The sequence below is a fragment of the Cnephaeus nilssonii genome (assembly GCF_951640355.1).
Source record: "Cnephaeus nilssonii genome assembly, chromosome: 7".
Lineage (NCBI taxonomy): Eukaryota > Metazoa > Chordata > Mammalia > Chiroptera > Vespertilionidae > Cnephaeus > Cnephaeus nilssonii.
The window spans coordinates 40,907,647-40,931,583 of NC_137078.1; the positions used below are offsets into that span (position 1 = coordinate 40,907,647).

Below are 23,937 nucleotides of genomic sequence, written 5' to 3' on the forward strand. Positions count from 1 at the left end.
GTCAACTGACTAGAAACCTTAATCACATCTGCAAAATATCTTACCTATGCCATGAAATGTAACCTAATCACAACAGTGATGTCATCGATACAGGTTCTTCTCACACTCAGAGGGAGAGAGATTTATCTGCACACAACGTGTACATCAGGGGGTGGCAGTCTTGGGCACCATCTTCGAATTCTGCCTGCCATACTTCCCAGTGTGGTGGGAACCCTTCCCTTTCCAGACTAGTTGTATTGGTTTGCAGTGTGTATAGTATCTTGGTTTGAAGTGTATCTACATGTCCACGTGCTTTTGTAATCTCGCTGTGCTTAAAATACATTGCTGACTGTTTAAAGATTTTCCCACAAAGAATTCCTTCTCATAATCTGACCTAGATATTGGAAAGATGAAGTAATGGCTCCCAACATTCAGTAATATCAGTCTGTATTCTTGGGAAAACAAAATTGAGGATCTTTAGAAACAAACCTAAGTTAAGACTGCTGCAATTTGTAGCCTCTGCCCTTTCATTGTAGCCTCCAGAATGTCTGGGTCCACATTTTGTTCAAACAAATAAATCAAAAGGTCTTGTAGATCCTCATGGTCATTCCAACATTTATTTTCATTTGACTGCATAGTGGATATCTAACATTGTATAGAAAAGAAGAACAAAAACACCAGAGCACAGCTGTCTACTAGTAAGTTCAAATCTCAGCTCTGCTGCTGTAAGACCATGGACAAGTCAGCAACCCTGCCTCCATATTCCCATGTGTGAAACAAAAATAATATTTGTACTTGTTTCATCAGATTATGAGGGTTAGGTAAGTTAAGTAGGAGTTCTTAGTCGAGTTTCTAGCATATAGGAAGACTATCTTAATGTTTGTTAATATATTGCTAACTAAATTCCTTCTAAGAGCTTTGTCCTAAAATTAGAGTTTAGAAGAGCATTCCAGTATGTTTTTACTTAAGAATTTTTAAGACTGAGTCATTTAGTATATTAAACCTCTTTTTTATTCTCTTTTTTTTTTTTCTTTTGTAGTTTTGGTTAGTTTTAGTAATTTAACCAGCACATGAGGGGAAGTTAAGGAATGAATCACTGAATGTTCCTTGAATATGAACCTAATGCATCCCACAGTTAAAGGGTGGTAATTAATCTACAAGACATACTCGGTGAGCATTCCTAGTGTGGTTAGTACATTCTGTTCATATTACTTAGCATTTTAATCACACCACACCTTAGCATCCTAAGGCCCTCACATACAGAAATGCCATCCATCTCCGATATGAAGATACCATAGAACCCAAAATTACTTCAGCATAGGATCTTGTAATACCCAGTGGACTTAAATGCACAGGGTTGGAAAACAGAAGGCATGAGCTCCAATCCTGATGAGGTTGTGCTCTGTGATGGGCCTCGGGAGAATCATAACTACACAGTGCAGTGGAAATGAACATGGGCGTGGGCTCAGCAGCCTTGACTCAGCAAGTCAGTCAACCTCCCTTAGCCTCAGTTCACTGGTATACCAATGCCTACCCTTCTACCCTTTGGCGTTATTGTGAACATCCAACAAATATTTCACTTTATGGTCACTATCTATAATAATAAAAGTGTAATATGCTAATTAGACCAGACAGCTGAATGACCTTCCGGTCGTCATTCCAGACGTCCTTCCGGACGAAGCTGCAGCGACGGGGGCTGAGGCAAAGGCAGTTAGGGGCAATCAGGCAGGCAGGTGAGCAGTTAGTGGTGATCTGGCAGGCAGAGTGGTTAGGGGTGATCAGGCAGGCAGGCAGGTGAGCGGTTAGGAGCCAGCAGTCCTGGATTGCTAGAGGGATGTCCGACTCCCGCAGGGATCGGGCCTAAACCGGCAGTTGGACATCCTCCGAGGGGTCCCGGATTGCGAGAGGTATATCTCCCCTATTAGATTATTAACTCCCCAGGGACAGGGATTATGGGTTTGTGGGTTTGTTTTTTTATCTTTGTAGCCGGTTTTAAAAAATGTTGGCATCCACTAAGTGTTGAGCTGAAATGTTGAGCAAATGAGAAAATATATGTGAAAGCATGATATAGGTGCTAAGTATTAATATTATAAAATCAGTCAAGTGTGCTAGTCCATGTGGCCCCAGGAGCTAAGATGTGCTGGTTAACAAAGAACATGAATAAAAAAATGAAGCGTGGTCTTTGAGTGTAGCCAGGACAACATAATGTAACTTTGATGCACCAGCAGGTTCCAAGCCAGCTGCCCTTTGACTTTCTAGAGACATCACCTCAGCTGCTCGAGTGGCTTCCTCAGCATTATCTGCATGTCACACTTAACACTAACGGCAAAACGACATCAGCAACAAGTTGAGAAAATGAAACCGCCTCCCCTACCAACAAAGCTGTGTTGCTGCTATTCATCTCTTTGGAGCTGGATAAGAATATAAATAGGATGACAGTGTAATTTTAGAGCTCTGACAATACGATGCGTTAAAAGGGATCCAGAACATTCAAATGGCGTTGAAAACCTAGTGGTGATGGTGACGGCACAGCTCCCAGCACCGGGCAGAACTGAGACACATCAGCTGCAGACGGGCCAAGGCTGAGGGCCTCATTTGTAGTCATAACCTCTGGCAGCTAATCCCGCAAAGCAGCTGAAGGAAAGCAGCTTGGCAAACAGAGGTTGGTGCAGGTCGTTAATGGAACCTCAGCACAGACTGCTCAATAGGCCTCATGAGAGCATTCACATCCAAAGTGAAGCTGTGAAACATTCAAAGTGGACATTTTAAAAATATGCCCAGCAAAGTCAACTTTGGACAGGGCCAACCAGACCATATTGGCATCTAAATAAAGTATTAAACTAATTATGGTGCTATTACAAGCTATTATGTATATAGATTCCCAATAATAAATGTATACGGTTTTATATTTGTTTGGGGGGAAATTTTACAAGAAGAACAAGATAGGTGGGATCAATAGATATTTTGTTTAATGCTGCAAATGGTATGTTTTTATCTTTTATTTCTTTTTGAAAGGTAACCCAAACCAAGCACTGAGTTAATTTAGGGCATAATAATAATGATATCAGCAACTACTGGTTTGTTTGATGTTTGTTTTTAGCAACTACTGGTTTTGATCATAATGTGCCAGATACTGAACTAGGTGCCTTGTATGTATCAGTTTGTTTGCTATCCACATAATCCCTGTTAGAGAGAAAACATTATCCCATTTTCGGATTAGGAAACTTAGGCTCCAAGTGGTTAACTCATCCCATGTCACATAGCTAATAAGTAATAGGACCTGTATTCAAATCCCCAGTTCTTTCTATTCACCATGAGAACCCCAAAGGAGTGAAATGGAAGACAGGATGATGATGTAAACATGATAGGACAAATAAGGAACAAAAAATGAGAGCCATAAAGAAGGTAAGAAGAGAGTAGAACAGAAACGGTAAGAAAAGGAGACTAGGCATTAAGAAAGAGGGGGGCGAAAAAGCCAGAGAAAGACAAGTATCACATGATCTCACTCATATGTGGAATCTAATGAACAAAATAGATCCAGAGACATAGAAGCATAGAACAGACTAGGGCAGTGGTCTGCAAACTCATTAGTCAACAGAGCCAAATATCAACAGTACAATGATTGAAATTTCTTTTGAGAGCCAAATTTTTTAAACTTAAACTTCTTCTAATGCCACTTCTTCAAAATAGACTCGCCCAGGCCGTGGTATTTTGTGGAAAAGCCACACTCAAGGGGCCAAAGAGCTGCATGTGGCTCTCGAGCCACAGTTTGCCAACCATGGGACTAGGGAATCTCAGAGGGAAGGTGGGGAAGGTGGGTGGGTGGGAAGAGATCAACCAAAGAACTTGTATGCATATATGCATAGTCCATGGACACAGACAATAGGGTGGTGAAGGCCTGGGGTGGGGGTGGGGGTGGCTACAGGGGGTCAATGGGGGAAAAAAGAGTACATATGTAATGTTTTCAACAATAAAGATTTAATTTTAAAAATTAAAAAAATTTTAACTTAAAAAAAAAAAGAGGGGGAATTCTTTAGACCAAGCCCTTTAGAGTGATAATGCCTTTAGTAACTGTAATCATTCTATATCATCTTGCCTAACGCTGTTTTGAGGCCTGTGGGGTGTCTTACCAGACAGGCCCACTTCCCACCTTATGTAGTACCTCCAGCGGCTATTTCGAAGCAGAGGTTCACAAGAAATCTACCACATAGCCTGACAGCTTCCAGGAGCTGGGAGGAAATAAAATTGGAATGATTTAAATTTAAATGTATCCTCAGTGTTTGTGTTCTGACTTTACATTGGCTTTGCAGAAAAGACTGTAATTTTAATTCCCTGGAAAGCAGATGGGATCTGTCATGTAGTGGTAAAATATGAGAAACTTGTCCAAATGTACAAAGAAAAAGAAACCGTTTTCTTTTGTGGGTCAGTTTCATAGTACAAGTATTTGTCACTGAGTGCACACAACCTGGTATTCATAAAAATAATAGAAGACATATCTAATGTTTATTGCGCAATTACTATGTACTAAATGCTTAAGATGTATTTAATGGTCAGGAGGAGCTTAGGAAGTCGGTACCAGTCTGACTAAGCACCCGTTTTAGCAATGAGAAAACTGAAGTTCAGAAAGTTCAGCAACCTAGGATCACTTGGCTAGTAAGTAGCAGAGCAGAGATTTGAATTCCAGGCCCTTGATCATAACGCTACACAATACAGACATTCCCAATGGAGGGGCTGAGCATGTAACCAGTAACACTACATTTTTTACATTAGTACTCCAGAAAAAAAAAGGAGGAGGGGGGAGGAAAATATAATTACCTAAAAACTAGTACCAGCTCTTCCAAGAAAGATGTTTGAGTTGGGTGAATGGAAGTAGCAGAGTTCATCTGAACCCGCTGCTGTCAGGAGAGGAATCTGTAGCACAGGGTGGGAGGAGAAGACTTGGGGCAAAAGAAATGCGGTAAAAATTATATGTTTACAGTATAAAGTAAAAAGATCAAATAAACATGTAGAGTGAAAAGGGAAGGAAGAAATGTAAATCTTTAGAATAGAGGATGCAAATTATATGGATAATATTTTAATTAATGAAGACGTTTCTCTACCCTTTTTATTTCTAATTTCATGGACTAAACTGATCCATTCAACTCAGCCTTTGGAATTAATACTGTTTGTTCTCACAGTGCCCCCCACCCTGAGTAATGCTAAATTCTACTCTGTAAGGTGTCTCTGTGAAAGGTGGGTGTGTTTTTTGGCCTTTATTTATTTTTTTCTTGAAAGTTAAGTAAGTCAACATTAACTATGGCTATGTATCCACAGAATAGACAGTTTCTTGAAGGCTCAGCGTTTGGATCTTTTCCTGCAAAAATTCCCACTTCCATAGTTATATTTAGTGTTTGTTTTTACATCCTTACCCAAGGATATGTTTATTGATTTGAGAGAGAGAGGAAGGGGAGAGAAAGAGAGAAAGAAACATCTATTGGCTGCCTTCAGTACTCGCCCTGACCGGGATCAAACCTGCAACCTAGGTATGTTTTCCTGACCGGGAATTGAACCCGCAACATTTTGGTACACAGGACAATGGTCCAACCAACTGAGCCACCGAGCCAGGGCATCTTTAGTGTTTTAACTGCCAGAGTAGCTGGCATGCTATGGGTCCATGTGTCAGGGCAATACTGGACCTTGTTTGCAGCTGAGTTTGTCTGCTTCATGGAACCCTTGTGCCCAGGGTATGCAGCTCTCCATGTACAGCTTGTGGTTGAGCCTCTCTTGTTTCTTCTCCAGAAATCTCCCGGGGGTTAGCATTGCTGATTTGATGCCATGTGGTCCTGCCACTTTCAAAACTGTTTATGTGCCCCGGCCAGCGGGGTCTTCTAACGGGGTTACCGAGGCGGCGCACCTAAGAGAATGAGAAACAGACAAGGGACGCGAAGAATGGAGGCAAGACAAATGGGTTTCTGATCAAGCCTCCAAATTTTATTCTTACACTGTTCCTTATATGTGGTTTCTAGAAGGGGAGATGCCTAGGAGGGGTGGGGGCTGAGCGGGTCATATGGACTTAGATAATTTGGCTAAGGTCGTAAAGGGTGTTGACTATAGATAAAGGATGGGGCAAAGGGTGCTGACTATAGATAAAGGACAGCTATGTGAAGAATGCTTTGTCCTCAGGCCTGAGGAAGTAAGCCTATGGTGAGGACCAAGTTTCCGTGAGATTCTGCTTCATTAGCTCACTGAAACAATGTTAGAATTAATTTGTGATTGACTCTTGGCTCCTGACATTTATGTGATGCTTAAAACAAAAAATTTTTTGTCCATACCCTTAGCTCTGAAAGTAATATAGTATTATCAGTGTTTGTGGTCTGTACCTACCTTGATGACTTTGTTTATATAGATATCACTGAATATTTTTTTAAAAGGGGAGGGGGAGTAATGCCCTTGTACAAAAGCCAGTTGTTTTTTTATACTTTTTTTTTTATTGATTTCAGAGAGGATGGGAGAGGGAGAGAGAGATAGAAACATCAATGATTAGAGAGAATCATTGATCGGCTGCCTCCTGCACACCCCTACTAGGGATGGAGCCCACAACCCGGCATGTGTTGACCTGATCAAACCAGAGACCCTTCAGTCCGCAGGCCCACGCTCTATCCACTGAGCCAAACCAACTAGGGCCAAGACCAGTTTTTTAATGTCAGTGCAGCTGATTTAACTTTTAAAAAACACAAGCATTTTATCCTCTAAATTTTTAATTTGAAAGATGTAGGATTTTTAAAGAAATACATTATTTCTGAAACTGGTATATGTTAGCTGCCCTACTTCTGTTCTCTTTAAACACTTAAGAGTTGAATAAAGTTCCTAACTTGAGATATTACATGTACACTTTTCACACCAGAAAGTGTCACTGCTGAATTCTGAGTAACCTTTGAAATGTTGTTATAACAGAAGCAGTAGCATTCGTAATAGAAACGAAAGGTAACAGTCGCTCTGTTCTCAAGATCTCTCTAAGCTGAATGAATTTTCCATAGACACAGAGGCAGATGCCACAGAAGGAAACCGTTGTGTGTTTTCCTGTGTTCACTGCTGCCCAACAAGTCATGGTAAATGTTGGTTTTGCTTCTTTGTTTATGCTACAGCAATGATTTCCACTTCCGGTTACATAGAAAAACCTATTCTGCTGTGAAAAGAGGTCACATTGCATCCACGGAAATAATTTTTTATTGTTCTGAGTCACTCTGGTTTGTGGAATTTTTACATGAGTTCCAGGACAAGGATGAGATGAGATATTTATTTTATTTTGTATCCCTTTTCACCTTTTTTAACTGCATGAATGTCAGGCTTGTTGTCAAAGTATTTCCATATTTTTATTACTCTAGAGTAAGCACGTAAAACTCGTGGCCCGCGGGCCGCATGCCTCATTTACTTGGCCCGTGTTAGCCTTTGAGTTTGACATGCTTGCTCTCAGAGTCTAGAGGTTACTCTGCTATGTTTATGTCTCCTAACTCTTCATTGACAATTCACTATGTGAACTGGCATGTATTTTGGCAGCATTACCTGCTTTCCCCAATGTCATGTGATCTCTTGTTTTTCCCTTAGCTACTCATGTCTTCTCCATGTATGTCGTCACTATGTTCAAGGTTATACAGACCTTTCAGAAGTATTTAAATTGTTATGTTGCGCCGCTAGAAGGACGTGCATTGCATTGTGAACTTCAAAGGGCATCGGTTATGCATTAAATTGTTTTCTTGTATTAAAGTGAACCTCAAGAAAAGCACTCCCTCGTTTAGCCCAGAATATCTCTGTGCTTGAGACTTCAGCCTGGGATTACAGAAAGTCCCTGAAACTCATTTTCACCTATGCTTCAGTTTGATTGCAATCATTGTATTTGTTAATCACCTGTAGGGACCCAGTTTAAATTTAAATAACAGTTCAGATTTACAAAGAAGCCTTAGATGTCCTGACATTTTTAGAAAATATTTGAATAGAAAACAATGACTTCCTATGTGCTGAGATTTCAAGGTACTGGTTATTGTCGTTGATAGTCCTTCCACATATCACTCCATGTGTGTGCAATTCTTACTTAACATTTAAAATTAAATCTTGTACTTTCTGGGAAGGGTAGGAGGATTGGCTATTCTGCCTCCCACCTTTGTTGACTCATATGACCAAACTAGTCGCTGTTCCAACAGTCTCCTAAGTAGTCACTCTTCCAATAGTGTCCTAACTAGTTAACCTTCCAACAGAAGAAGGGACTATAATATTCACTTAACCTTGAGCTAGAAGGGGATGAAATGGATGATTTCTAAAAGATAATTTCTTATTTTGCAAATGACCATGGCTGGTCCAAACTATACTACATATATTCACAAAGGTGTGTGTGTGTGTGTGTGTGTGTGTGTGTGTGCGCGCGCGCGCGCGCGCGCACGTGGTTGCACATGGGAGCATGATTCAGTGTTCAGACGTTTTAGATGATTGGTTTTTCTTTTAGAAAATGTTAAGATATTAATCTGGATCATTTTCAACAGGTTGACATGATGAAAGAAGCATTAGAAAAACTTCAGCTCAATATAGTAGAGATGAAAGATGAAAATGCAACCTTAGATGGTGGAGACGTCTTATTCACAGGTATAATTGTATTTACTTTTTTTCTATCTAAAAATATTTCTAATATAGGGCTCATAGTAACTTATTTAACTATAGTTTTTTTAATTACCAAAGTAAAAAATGCTAAATGCAAGAAATTTGGAAAATACAGAAAAGCAGCAAAGAGAAAAAAAACACAAAAATGAACTTTCATTCAAAGATAAACATTTCAATATTTGGATGTATGTCCTTTTAGCACTTTTGTATGCATGCATTTGCACATTTTTAACAAGAATGTTATCAATATTTACTTAACATTTTGTAAGTTTTGACTACTGTGTTGTTCTACAACGTGAGTTTATGGGTTGCATGGTTTTTCATTGTGTGACAATATATCTGGTTTGTATTTTTAAAATTCTTAATTCAAGATGTGTCATTTGCAAATAATTTTCTTCCCAGTTAGCAAGACAAATTTAAATAATTATCAATGCAAATTGACCTGGCTTAATGCCAAATGAGTAATAGCAGAGCTTAACAAAATATAAACATCTCATGTTATGATTGATCTAACTGGAACCAGATCTTACAGTAGGTTGAATGTAGCTACTAAAGAAAGCAAGATTTTAGCATTTAACCTTCCCAACTCTTTATGATCATGATGGTTCTGTAAAGTCCTGTGCCAAGCTCTGGATACCCAGATCCATTCTGGTTGTACTGAGAAGCAAGACATCAATAATGATTTTTAATTTGTAGTGAGAGTTTATTATCTACCCTCTATATGTCAGGGAATAAATACTTGTTTCACAGATGTCGCCCTCCCAGCAGAGGCTGATCCGGGGATATAGGAATGTGACCCCAAGAGGCCCACTGAAAGCATGAAGCTTCTTGGAAGTCCAAGATGTTCACTGATGTGAATCATATCTAATCCCATGTACATAGACAAAACAGAGCCATCTTCATTTCAACATAAAAATGTCTTGTATTACTTGTGTTTTGATAGAATTAATGTTCCTGGGGGAGGAGGAGGATTTCTCCCGTGACATTTGGGTAGTTTCTTGTTGGGTATCACATATGTATGGGTGAGACCACTGAGCTGCCGAGCTCCTGGGGGCGTCACTCTTGTCATAGGCTTGTGAACAACATCCCTGGGGTTGTGTGCTGCACAGCTGTGCTTCCACGGTCACGGGCAGCGGCCCGTCCCCGGTTTTGGTGTGCATACCCGTTGAGCCATAAGAACACAGAATAAGGAGTCAGCGAGGCCAGCCCTGTATTCTCAGCTCTGCTGAGGCCACGCAGACTCTGAATCTGCCTAGTAAGTTCCCCTTAGAATATTCTGCACGTCTCCCCTGGATGGCACCTTCATTCCTTCTGGCAGCCCAGAACAACAGCCCATTTCTCTTAGACAATAGCCTTTTGTGAAAAGATAAATGTATAAGTCACACTTCCTTACAATAAGACTCTTTTTTTTTTAACCAAAACATAGCCATATAATAAGTAACTTGTAAGCAGGTACTGATAATATTTGAAGTATGCTTTGAAACAAGCTGTGTTCACTGCCATGCAGCGAAGCTAAACAGATTTCCTAAACCTTCATCAGTGTTAGCCACAACTTATACCAGAAGCCTCTTCTGGTCAAGACCATTGGTCAAAGGTCTTTCCACAGCATCTCAAGCCTGATGTGTTTGCCCCAATTTCTAGTACTAAGCATGGAGGCTTGCCTTTGACACTATCTGCAAACTTGCTTTTTGTAATATTCAATTCTTAATATCTTAAAAGTTATTTTATTCAAAACTGAGATTGTGTTGAGATATTAAAATCTTTATCTGCTTGGCACCCCATTCATACTGAAATCTGGTCCTGCCTTCTATTTCCTACTTCTCTTTTTAAAAATTGTGGTAAAATATGTAGCACATAAAATTTGACATTTTTACCTTTTTCTTTAGTTGTTAATCCTCACTCAAGGATATTTTTTCCATTGATTTTTTAAAGAGAGAGTCGAAGAAGGGAGGGAGGGTGCGAGGGAGGGAGGGGGAGAGAGAGAGATCATGTGAGAGAAACACATTGATTGGTTGCCTCCCGAAAGTGCCCCTACTGTGGCTGGGGATCAAACCTACAACCCAGGTACATATGTGCCTTTGACCAGGAATTGAACCTGAGACCCTTTGGTGTGCAGGCCAATTCTCTAATCACTGAACACACTGGCTACGGCCATTTTAACCATCTTTAAGTGTACAATTCAAGCACTACTTGCCTTTCTTTGAGTCACATCTCAGTGCCTGTATTCCTAAACTATATGTTGTTTAGTTTTGCTTATCTTATAGCTTTGTAAGATTAGGGTCATAGTCTATGAAGACTTGTGTGATTTTTCTGCTTCTGAGTTAATTTGATGTGGGTAGCTATAGTTCATCCTCAGAGCTGTGTGGTATTTTGTGGTAAGAATAGATCATGATATATTTATTCATTTTACTGCTGCTGTACATTTGATTGTTTTCCAGTTTTTGTCTATTTCTTCAGTGCTGCTATGTACATGTTTGTGTTTGTCCCCTGGGGACATGCGTAAGAGTTTTTCTAAAGTAAAAAGCTAGAAATGGAAAAACTTTTTTCTTTTGCTTCAGTGAGATGATTATATGATTTTCCTTCTTTAATTTATTGATGTGGTTAATTACATTAATTGACTCTCTGATAGTTCACCAATCTTGCATTCCTGAGATGAAACCCAATTTGGTCATGATATATTCTATTTTTTCTACAGGTTAGTTTGTTGGTATTTTGAGACTTTTGTTTCTGTAGCCTGTAATTTTTCTTTCTTGTTATTCTTGTCTGGCTTTGGTGAAAGAGTTCTATTAACCTCATAACATGTATTAGGAAACATTTCCTATGTTTCTATTCTGTAGTCAGTACTATTTGAATTGTGTATTCCTTGAGCTGTGATAGTACTTACCTACAAACAGGACTTGAGGCTGGTGCTTTCTTGGGGGGAGATTTTAAACTTACATTGTTTCTTTAATGATTATATCATTATTGAGGTTTTCCTGAGTAAGTTTTGGTGAGTTCCATTTTTCTAAGATTTTATCTTTTCTCTAAGTTTTCAAATGTTGGTTATAAAGTTATTCATATCTTCGCCCTAGCTGGTTTGGCTCAGTGGATGGAGCGTCGGCCTGGAGACCAAAGGGTCCCAGGTTTGATTCACGGGCACGTATCTCAGTTGCAGGCTCCTCCCCGGCCTAGGCCCTGGTCGGGGCTGATGCTGGAGGCAACCAATAGATGTGTTTCTGTCATATTGATATTTCTCTCTCTCCCTCTCTCTCTCCCACTCTCCCTAAAAACCAATGGAAAATATCCTTGGGTGAGGATTAACAAAAAATAATAATAATCAAAGTTATTCATATCTTCCAAATATCTGTTTTAAGCTTCACAACGATAGCCATGTCTCCTTTTCATTCATAACATTAATTTGTGCCTTCTCTTTTTTTCTTGCCAAAGATCTGTCCATTTTTAAAATCTTTTCAAAGATCCAACTTTTGGCCTTGTTGAACCCTCTCTCTTGTATGTTTCCTTTCTCCTTCCTATTTCTACCTTTATTTCTTTCCTTCAGATTTCTTTCTTTTCATCCTGTTCTTTTTGTCTTACATTTCAAGTGGGAATTCTGTCTCTTGAATTTTGAACCTTTGCTTATCATAGTATAAACATTTAAAAGCTATGTAACTTTCCCTCCAAGTGCTGCCGTAGCTGAATCCTTCATCATTTGAGGTTAATATTTTTGTTATCATTACTTCTAAATGTTTTTTATTTTATTTCCATTAGGATTTATCCTTTGACCCACTAGTGGATAATAATGTATTATTGTTTTGTGTTTTTTTAAAAAACACACATATCAGTTGTTATTGCTGGGACAAAGGCTCAAACATGTAACCTATTTTTCCTTTATAAATTCTATTTCAAATAGACCAAATACTTGAATGCGGGAAGATTTTCTTCTTACAGTTCTATCCAGTAAATGTAGATCCCTAATAAAATAATGGATCTGTGCAATGATCATCAGAGGATGTTAAACCCTTTATGTAAAAGCTTGATGGGAGCTTCCTAATGGATCAATGGGACTGAGGCCACCTGAACACACTGCTCATTCTAGTAGCACCGAAAACGTGAGAGTCAGTCATGGCTTCATGCATTAGACGCACAGCCCCACCTCTGAAGTACTCCTATCCTAGTAATTAAAATTTAAAAAGAATCTAATTAATCATCTGCATGAAACTATTAGTTTACCATAAATAAAAAGCATAAAGGAACAATTTAATGTTAGATGATACACACACAAGGAAGCAATCAGCCAAATCTAAAATGTAGGATAGTCAATAGGACAAATGACCTATTTTCTCCTATGAAAGAATGAGGTGAGGAAGGAAAAGAAACAGAGGATGAATTGGTATAGAAGAAAATGATATAAGAAACATACAATCAAAACAATTCTTTTCAATATTTCAATTTCAGCACTTTTTATCAGTTCTTTTTTACTAGGAAGGCCATTTAGAGGATCTAGCCCGCCATACTGCAAGAAACAGAAGTCCAACTTACTTTTTTTTTTTAATATATTTTATTGATTTTTTACAGAGAGGAAGTGAGAGGGATAGAGAGTTAGAAACATCGATGAGAGAGACATCGATCAGCTGCCTCCGGCACACCCGCTACTGGGGATGTGCCCGAAACCAAGGTACATACCCCTGATCAGAATCGAACCTGGAACCCTTCAATCCGCAGGCCGACGCTCTATCCACTGAGCCAAACTGGTTTCGGCCCAACTTACTTTTAAAGAGATAAGCATTTTGCTTTTCTTTGTACTTTCCTACCTTGCCTTAAACTTTGAAAACGAAAATACTGTGCAAGCCCTATTATAAATTTGTTTGAATTTGCTTAATGCAGTAAATGTTTTTCTTAAAAATTATATGTCTAATTTATAAATCTATTTTTAATCTTAATTAAGGAAATTTTGTGTTCTTCTTTTCAACTTTTTAAATAAAGTGAGTCATACTTTTGTCAAGTAAAAGACTTTTCCCTAACTTAAGTTTTGATTTGTATGTAGTGAATTTTCTTATGGGATAACACAATCATACCATTACCAAAAAAAAACATGTCAATCTGCCACTAAACATTCCTATGTTTATCCTATTGTTTCCTAAATAAAAACATAACTCTCTTATTGTGGTAAAATATACATAACATAAAAATTTACCATTTAACTATTTTTAAGTGCACAGCTCAGAGGCATTAACTACATTGACATGGTTGTGCAATCATCACCACCATGCATCTCCAGCATTTTTTCCCTTCCCCAAACTGAAGCTTTGTATCCATTGAGCACTGACTCCCCAGTTCCCCTTTCCCCCAAGACCTGGCAATCATTATTCTAGTCTCCATCTCTATGAATTTGAAAAGGTTTATCTCTAAGGGCAATCGTTTGAAATCAGATTTGTGTACTAGTAAAAAGAGCAGAGGGCAGAGGATGAGTACACCTGCCCTCTGTGGTAGGAAAGAACTGTGTGATGTTCTGAGCTCATTATTTATAGACTAGTGGCCCGGTGCACAAAATTTGTGCACAGAGGGGGGTTCCCTCAGCCCAGCCTGCACCCTCTCCAATTGGGGACCCCTTGAGGGATGTCCAACTGCCGGTTTAGGCCTGTTCTGGGACCTCTCACAATCTGGGACCACTGGCTTCTAACTGCTCACCTGCCTGCCTGCCTGATTGCCCCTAACTGCCTCTGTCTCCCTGCCTGATCGCCCCTAACTGCCTCTGCCTGCCTTCCTGATTGCCCCTAACTGCCCTCCCATACCAACCTGATCTCGCCCCCAACTGCTCTCCCCTGCTGGCCTGATCTCGCCCCCAACTGCCTCTGCCTGCCTGATCACCCCTAACTGCTTTCCCATACCAACCTGATCTCTCCCTCAACTGCCTTCCACTGCTGGCCAATTTGTTTCTGATTGATCAGTTTCTATGCCAGTTAGTGTCAAAAGCTCCGCCTCCTAGGCAGCCATTTGCTCCTCACAGTTCACCCAGATTTGGTTCTGAATGGTCAGTTTCTATGCCAGTCAGCATCTCCAGGCCTGATCATAGAGGCGGGGCTGATCAGCAGCCCCCGAGGAGGCCCAGAGAGAAACAGGCACAGCTGCTGGCGAAGCCTGGAGAGAAAGAGAGAGTCAACGGCTGACCAACAGCTGCCACGGAGGCTTTGGATCAGACCCTGCCTCTCTCTTTGGGCCTCTCTTCGGGCCTGATCCGCAGCCCCCTCGGCAGTCAGTCCTGGGTCGCCACAGCACCCCAGCACTGACTGCAGGACTGACTTTTGGTTGGTCGAGCCTTCGGTTGTTTTGGACATTACAGACCCTGGGTTTTTATATATTAGGATTAACGAATAGTGTGCTATCATTGGGGCCACCCACTCACTGTGTTCTATGTCATTTATTATAGGCAGAGAATTTTTTGTGGGCCTTTCCAAAAGGACAAATCAACGAGGTGCTGAAATCTTGGCTGATACTTTTAAGGTAGGTGAAAGACCATTAATGCCTGGCACAGAGTAATTAATAAATATTCAGACCCACTGAACCCAGAGGTCATGAATAATGGTATTTATATGTCACCAGCTTTGCAAACTAATTCCTAGTATTTATATGTTTGTTGATTTCTCAATAAATAAATAGGCTTTATTGAGCTACCACAGCAGCAACAAAGTTATCATGGACATCTGTGTTCTCCCAGTATGCAAGGTGTCCCAAAACATGTATGCACGCTTTCTGATAGCTCCATTTCGAAAAGGAAATGTGTTTTAATAAACACTGCCTTATAAATTTTCAAAGTGTGTGTATGCATTTTGGGGGGGACACCCTATATAACCAGACAACCACTAAGTGTTCATGGCACAGTCGATGACTTTTAAAAAAAATCTGGAGACCCAATGGACTCTAACCTGCAATGTGGATTTTTCAGATTGGAATGAAGGATTACCTGTACTCGGGTGCTGAAAACTGTGCTAGGTGTTGCGCACATCTTCTCAAGTTCCCTTCACTCGGTTGACCACTAACAGGTTGGCTCTCCCGACTGCTTAGGAAGGGTTAGAACCCCCATGAAGCTCTGTTCCCCCTGAAGACGTGAGGCTCTAGTTTGCGCGGGATCAGGAGACACGTCCTTTCAGAGTAGCCACACCGTGGATCAACAAGCACACATCTGGAAGAAAGCTGTGTCCTTTCTTCTTAGAAGCAGTCTTCATTTAACTGGCAATACCAAAACCTGGGGGCCCCAGCTTTCCTTCCAGATATTCAGGCCCCTGGCAGCCTCCAGAGGAGCAAGCGTGATTCAGGCAGGTGTAAGTGGGTTTCAGAATGATTCCACAATGCCAAACTGCTCGTTTCTACTATTTGCATAGGACTATGCGGTCTCCACAGTCCCGGTGGCCGATACTTTGCATTTGAAGAGTTCCTGCAGCATGGCTGGGCCTAACCTAATCGCAATTGGATCCAGTGAATCTGCGCAGAAGGCCCTCAAGGTAAATACAAAACGAGGTACCTTCTAGGGAATGCCGGCCACATGGCTTTTCTGATTCTGTCTGCAGGGGTGGCAGGGAGAGAGCAGGCTGGCGCTTGAGCTTTCTCTGACATACACTGTCATGACTTCTCATTCGTCAGGAGCACCCAGGTGATGAACCATTCTTACTCACACACCAGGTTTCCTAGAAAGGCCATGATTCAGAGGAATAAACATCAAACTCATCACAGTTATTTCCTCTGGGGAAAAGGAGGGAGCCAGCAGTGGAGCTCCTTGTAATGTTTCTCTCCAAAGTTTGGTCGTTGGTGCACAAGGGGTCGTGATATTAGTCTTATCCTTTTCTATATCTGCACTGTTTCACAACAATCTTTTAGCAAGCCATGATTCAAAAGGATCTAAAACTCTGGACTTCCTCATATGCGTGTAGAGTACCTAACTTTTAGGACAGGAACTTTCTCATTTCACAGATGAGAATAGGAAAGTCCAGAAAAAAATATGATTTGCCCAGGTCACGCAGCTTGGTCATGAGTGGAAGCTATGGATAATGAAGAGACTTTCCATATTAGATTGCTGTACAGTTCAAAGACACTTTTCTTCTCTAACAAACCTGTGAGTTGATCAGAGCTCTGCATAAGGGCGAAAACCATTGTGCTCCTTTGTGCTTAGCTTAGCCCATAATGGGACCTTAATAAATATCTGGTGAATGGAGAGTGAATGAATAAATGAATGAATGAAAGACATAGTATTAACTCCATTTTGCACAGGAGAACTAGATCAAGTGACTCACCCCAACTAAATGGCGGGTTAGGACTACCACCCATTCCTCTCAGGTGGTCCTGCTCAACAACAAACACGACCTACGGAAGGACCAAAGACAGAAACTCCTCTCAGGCAAAGAGAGGAAATCTATGTGCCCCAAGTTGCACAATTTCTTTTTTTGCCCTTTCGGTTCTTTATTCTTTTACCTCGGTGCTCGACTTGGTACAGTTTGTGTGGGAAGCAATCATTGCCTCCCAGTTGCTGAATTTCCCCTCTGCGTTTCCTTTAGCCAGCTCACCTGGCCTTTCTGTCTTCCTTTTCTCAAACTGTATCTTTGATTGTATTTCTAGAACTTTGAACAATTGTTGCTGAACCATCTGACTCAGAATTTGAATGTGGTGGCTTTTCCTTTGCTTCCTTGTGTTCTGCTTTATCTGGAAGGCTTTGTCACTTTCAGCATATAAAAAAGGTAGGCCCAACCGGCATGGCTCAGTGGTTGAGTGTGGACCTATGAACCAGGAGGTCACGGTTCAATTCCCAGTCAGTACACATGCCTGGGTTGAGGGCTCAGTCTCCAGTGTGGGGCGTGCAGGAGGCAGCTGATCAATGATTCTCTCTCATTATTGATATTTCTATCTATCTCTCTCCCTCTCCCTTCCTCTCTGAAATCAATTTAAAAACATATATTTTAAAAAATAAATAAATAAATAAGTGGTGGGCTCTTGAACGAGAATTTGATGAATGGTGTCACTCTGAGGACTCTAGGGAGATTATTTTTCTCCTTAGGGACATCTTTCCATGGTATCTTTCCATGCCAGCATGTCTAAAATTGATTAGAAGGGAAGGAGAGGGTTTATACTGTGCCTTTGTGTGAATTAACAGAAAGAACCTCCTCTGGTAGACAAATTAGAAAAAGTAGCCCCATCTGCCATTCTGGGTAGACTTGATCCCTAACTCAAATAGGTTTCTCCCTAACTCAGATACTCTGGAGAAACTAACAGGTAAAAAATGTAGGGATAATACAATATGGTTAACCGGCATTCTATAAAAGAGCCCTAACTGTTATTCAGAGGAGAGAAGGGAGCTCCTTGAGGGCTAGATATTCAGAGAGAGCTTCCTGGAGAAAAATGGGGCTAGCCGTGGGTCTTAGAGGGTTGTCAGGGTGGGATTCAGTGAGAGAATGTTGCAGGTGGGGCCATGGTATAAACAAAGACTGAGCAAAGTACATCCATGAGCAGTATGCAAACTAGCCCACCTAATAAACAGTCTTCTGTGGGCTCCTGGAGATACCGCTGGGGGAGGTGAAGTCTGAAGAGGTAGGGACTGAAAGTGTGGAAGAGGATGCTTTTATCTCCATGATGCTGGAGTCTGGGTACCCACAAGGCTCTGGAAAGTAGGGTCTGTATTGCTTCAGAGACGTTGGACCATCATTTCTTTTGGGAAAAAAAAATTAGAGGGGAAGACCCTGCAGTCAGAAAAGAGGACCATTGATGACCTGGGGGGAGCGGGGGGGCGGGAATCCAAGCCTTTCGCATTCTCTTTCCTGTAGAGTTCATTCGAGTTTGTGTTAACAGTGATGTTCACTCTATACTTGAAACCTTCTGTGTCAGAAGCTATAAATAATCCTCACTGGCTACAAAGGCATTCTTTGGAGATCATATTTTCTATCAGCCAATGTGCTTCCTAAACCATGGGCCTGTGGAGCTGGCCAATGCCACCTGCCATGTCCTAGCATCACAGAAGGTCCTCTTCCCTGGTAATGAAAGCAGGAGGACAAACTGAGCTGAGGACTAATGAGATCGGTGTGAGGGAATGTTCTCAGGTCAGAACTAGGTGGGTGGGTGAAATGCAGATTTAGTGAACTGAACTGCTTATTTATTTGAGAACAGTTTGGGCTCCTGTGTCAGAACAATCAATTAAATTGACAGTGGGGTAAGTCCTACTACTAATTTTGAGATATAAAAAAACTGATGAAGACAGGCAAGAAGACAAATGGGTAGAGACAAACACATCATTTGCAAGTAATGAAAGCATAGCGGTTTTACTTTTTCCATTTCACATGTGAAAATACTGAAATCCAATGAAATAAAGCGTTTTGAATGGGATCTTATGGTTTCAGAAAAAAATTTCCTGGGCCCTGATTCTCCTCTCACCAATTGCGCGCCGCACACAACACCCATTCTTTTTCTATTCACAACCTTTCCTATTATTTTTCCCATGGATTTGTTCTAGCTGAGCTTCCCATTTCTCCCCCTGCCTGCCCCAAAACTATGCTTCTCATCCCTTTTTCTTTTTCTTTCTTTGCTTGTAACTAGGATCTGCCCTCTCTCAGGAAAGATGTGAGTTTGGTCCCAGATACCTGTTTTTCCCTTGCAAATCTTGATGTCTCCGTCTTGCCTGTGTAGAGAAGCCTCTGGCCACTTGGGCATGTCTTTGAAGGCATTTAAACAGAAGTGAACTGTGTCTTCCCACACCGCACACTGAAAGCTTGATTACTTCCCAAATCTGTCACTGTTTGCAGAGTGCTTGCTTCCTCCAGAGTCTAAAAACCACTTCTTACATATTTATGCCAAGCTGAGAGCCCAAGGGTTTCTTCTTGCATTCAGAATACTTGGTGATGGCTTGCAATCTATTCTTGGTTAATGAAGTGGCTTCTTAGGTAGCTAGTCATCATACCTGTCTAAGGTTGTAGTAGATTTCATAGTGTGTGCATTGGATATTTCGATGAAATCATCTATTTAAGAAGACTTTAGCAACTCTCTGCTAAAAAGCCTAGAACACATTGAATACAGGGTACATTTAATACACATTTAACACAGAGTGTATTTAATGCACAGAAGGGAGAAAGGAGGACAATTATTACTGCATTTTACTGTTGATATGGCCAGGGAACTGGAGGTTAGGTTGATTGAACAAATTCCTAAAGATATTTGACATGCCCTAGATGGTTTGGCCCAGTGGATAGAGCTTTGGCCTGTAGACTGAAGGGTGGAGAGTTCGATTATGGTCAAGGGCACATACCTTGGTTGCAGGCTCAACCCCGCCCAGGTCAGGGTGTGTGTGGGAGGCAACCAACCGATGTGTCTCTCTCACATTGATGTTTCTCTCTCTCTCTCCCTTCCTTCCATTCTCTCTAAAAATTAACGGAAAAGTATCCTCGGGTGAGGATTAATAGCAACAACAAAAAAGATATTTGACATGAAGTCTTATCTTAGAAATATGATTATCTAAGCAAAATTAGTCTTTAGAGCAATCTGCCCTTTCTATTGTTTTTTTCTCCCAGACTTTCCATCATTCCTTCATGCCCCTGGGCAACTACCACCTTCATCCTGCCTCTCCAGCTATAAAAGAAAATAGTGTCCGATTAATTCATGCACAGGCAATAGACGTACTTGTATCTTGCAGAAGAAATGTTGCCTTCTCAGAGACATGAGAATCTAGCTACTGCACAGCTGAAACTCCTGCTCACGAATAAAATTTGAGCAAAATAAGTCAGTCTCCAAAAAACATGTATTCTATTATTTCATTCATTTAAAGTTAAACAAGAGACAAAACTGTTCTATGTTATTAGCAGTCAGAATAGGGGTTACTTTAAGAAGAAGGAAGGAAGTCATGGTCCAAAGGGCCACTTTGTGTATTCTACTTTAACTTTTTAGAAAAACATACGTGTATTATATTGTTGGAAGTGGGCTCTGATTAACTTAGAGAAATAACTTTCCATAGGTAAGACCTAACTCTCAAACCTCTGCTTTACCTTGTATGTGCTGCCTGTCTTTTCCAGACTAGCCTGTGACTTTTTAAAACTAAGATAAAACTTTGTACCCCTTGACCAACATCTCCCCATTCCCCTTCCCCAGCCCATGTGGACCTTAAATATATACAATTTTTAATTGGTAATGATACCTCAATAAGGTCAGGGAGGGGAAAAATGACACGGTAAAGAGTAGATTTGCACCGCATCTCACCCATTCTTTTTCTAGATGCATTCCAAGGGAACCGGGATTAATATCATGCTCTCTGTGGCTGGAGGACTGATTATAATTCCTGCCTTTAGGAGGGACTCACAGTAAAGAAGTTTAACTCAATTTGCTGATAGCATTCAGTCCTCCAGTAAATTGGCAGGAGTGGGGGCGGGGAGGGGAGACAAAGTGGGAGTCAGGGAAGTAAGTGGGGAGGGGAGTGACCCTTAGCTAAAACTTTCCTGAAACTAATCAGGTGAGGAAGCTGCCGACCTACCAGAGCTTGGAGTTGGAGTTCAAGGGGCTGTGGTCCAGACAAGTGGGGGGGCTGTGCCACCTGCTGGCCAGGCAGCGAGAGGAGCATTCACCTTCTCACCCCACGCAGGAGACCAGTTCTCTCCTTTCGGAAAGGCAGTTTTGTTTAGGGGCCTTCCTTTTATTAATAACTCTATTATTTTGTGTCACAAGGAATGATTATTTAAATTTTTTTTCGTAGAAATACTAAAAGGATGTGGTAATAAAAGAATTATGGGATCACCACTCCATTGTTGTCTCTTTGTCATGTAAATGGAGCTGAAATATAGTAAGTAGAATTCCAGCAGACTTGCCATTTTAAATTAAAATGCTCATAATGCATCTCAATGAAACTGTCTTTTAGGTTTCTTATCTACTTCCTGAAATAACTAACTGCATCTGTAAGATTCCTTAAATGAGGACTTGGGCTGCTTTGCAACTACAGTAATTTAAATTGCATAGCACACAGCGTGTTTTTCTTTTGAATGAGTACATAATAGAGGTCACTCGGACCGTATTTCCTCTCGTTTTGACTCAGCTTCAGCCTTGGCTTTATGTCCAAAAATGTCCATGTTATTTTATAGATGGCCATATAAAAAGTGAAGGTGGAAAAACCCTCAATGTGTTTTGATTTTGTATGTTTTTTTTACTGCCTGGAATTTCCTTTAATGACAACTGGAACAGCAACAGCAAAAAACAAAAGATAGAATGAGAGTTAACTGGTATCAACGGGGTGAATGAAATGGAAAAATAAAGACTTGGAATGTTTAGTTGTTGTCACAGGGAAGCATACTGTGTAGCCACAAGATTTCCCACATTGGGTCTCTGCTATGAAAGGCATACTAACAATACCATTGCCCGTTTAATTTAGCCTTATTATCTGGTTGTCTGTTCCAGTTGTATGTGCCAGATCCAAAAAACAATGATTTAAAAAAAACAAAAAACTACCACGTCTGAATTTAAAAATTAACATAAAACTAAATAGCCTTTGAGTTTGTAACAACTGTTTATGCTCCGCGTCCTGGCAGCAGTTGCTTATCTGACACTGTTCCCAGAGCTGTCTGCCAACAAGACTTGGAGAAGGGGGGGTGGGGGCGAAAAACAAAATGCGTTGGCATAACAAGGCAATAAATAATCTGAAGCTCTGATACCAAAACAGCCATGCTGAATTGCAGCCCTAGTCTCAGGGCAGGAAGAAGGCAAAATTGGCCAAGTAGGAGAAAGGGAATAATGTTATGTTTTTCCCCTTGAGCTTACAAGAAAAATGTCAGGGGGGCGGGGATTATTTATCTTTAATCTTCACCCAAGGATTTTTTTTTTAAATATATTTTTATTGATGTCAGAGAAGAAGGGAGAGAGAGAGAGAGAGAGAGACATCAATGATGAGAGAGAATCACTGATCAGTTGCCTCCTACACACCACACACTGGGGGCCAAGCCCACAACCCGGGCATGTGCCCCTGACCAGAATCGAACCGGAGACCCTTTAGTCTGCAGACCAACACTCTATCCACTAAGCCAAACCAGCTAGGGCCCGAGGATATTTTTTATTGATTTTGAGAGAGGGAGGGAAAGAGAGAGAGAGAGAGACAGACAGACAGACAGACATCTATGTGAGAGAGAAACAGTCACCTCCCATTCGATCCCCAACTTAGGTATGTGCCCTGACCAGGAATGGAACCTGCAACCTTTTCGGTGCACAAGACGACATTCAACCAACTGAACCATCCAGCCAGACTGAAATTATTTATTTTTAAAGTGCTGTTTATTTTGTCTGTTATGTGATAGGACACCAAAAATTATTCAACAGACTCTGTGGGAGGTTGTAGGGGGAATTCAAGCATCTATTGGGTATATGGCCTTTTAAGGGGCATTTTGATCCAAGACTCTTGCTTACTAAAGATGTCCCTCAGGGACCTTCAATTAGTGGCTCCTCGTGAGAGGTGGGTTTACAATCACCTGGAGGATTTCTGAAAACACACTCCCCAGGGGGCCTGGCTCAGAAAATGCGGATGTTCTGGGTCTGGGACTGAGCCCAAGTACCCGCATTTCTTAAAAGCTCCACAGGTGATTCTGGTTGCCCAGACTAAGTTGAGAGCCACTGCCTTCGAGGATTCCTGCACCTTCCAAAAACTTCTGCCCTAGAATGTACCCCTAAAGAAACCACTACGGACTATGGGAATGTCATAGGAAACATCCAAACCTGTAGAGAATTTCTGTGAGTTTATTTGAGCCAAACTGACAATTCCCAGGAAACAAAATCTCAAGAGATTGAGAAAATGCTCTGAAGAATGGCAATTTTGCAGCTTATTTTATACATTAGAATTAAAGTAGGAGATATAAGGGGGGTTACATGAAATCCATTGGTGGTAGATTAGGGAGGCGGGAGAAAGCAAAGCAGGGAAATCTCTGGGGTTGGATTAAAAGTAAAACAGACACATATTTCTTTTATATTGGTGGGTACAGGATAGTTAATAATTAACATTTACAGCACACAGAGATGGTTCTTGGGGGAACAAGATAACACTGAGGTATTCCATGGTCTAGTGTTCTGGTGTGGTTATGTGTGCCCTGAGGGACCTGGAAAAGATTACATTTCAAAGGTATCTATATATATAAAAGGCTAATATGCTAAGTGTACGACCGTTAGATCATTTGACCAATAGCTATGACACACACTGACCACGAGGGGGCAGACACTCGATGCACAAGCATGGAAACATGGAATAGACTGATGAATCTCAGAGGGAAGAGGGGAGGGAGGAGGGCGGGAAGAGATTAACCAAAGATCTTATATGCATACTAGAGGCCCGGTGAATGGATTCATGCATTGAAGGGGTCC

At 41.0% G+C, this 23,937-nt stretch overlaps 1 protein-coding gene across 1 annotated transcript in view; it reads left to right on the top strand.

Moving 5' to 3' along the window:
• Positions 1 to 23,937, top strand: part of DDAH1 (dimethylarginine dimethylaminohydrolase 1) — a 132,165-nt gene that overhangs the window by 81,505 nt on the left and 26,723 nt on the right. The window contains exons 2-4 of the mRNA XM_079777916.1: positions 8,493 to 8,592; positions 15,014 to 15,087; positions 15,966 to 16,085. Coding sequence (XP_079634042.1) covers positions 8,493 to 8,592; positions 15,014 to 15,087; positions 15,966 to 16,085 — 294 coding nt within the window. The remainder of the gene's footprint in view (positions 1 to 8,492; positions 8,593 to 15,013; positions 15,088 to 15,965; positions 16,086 to 23,937) is intronic.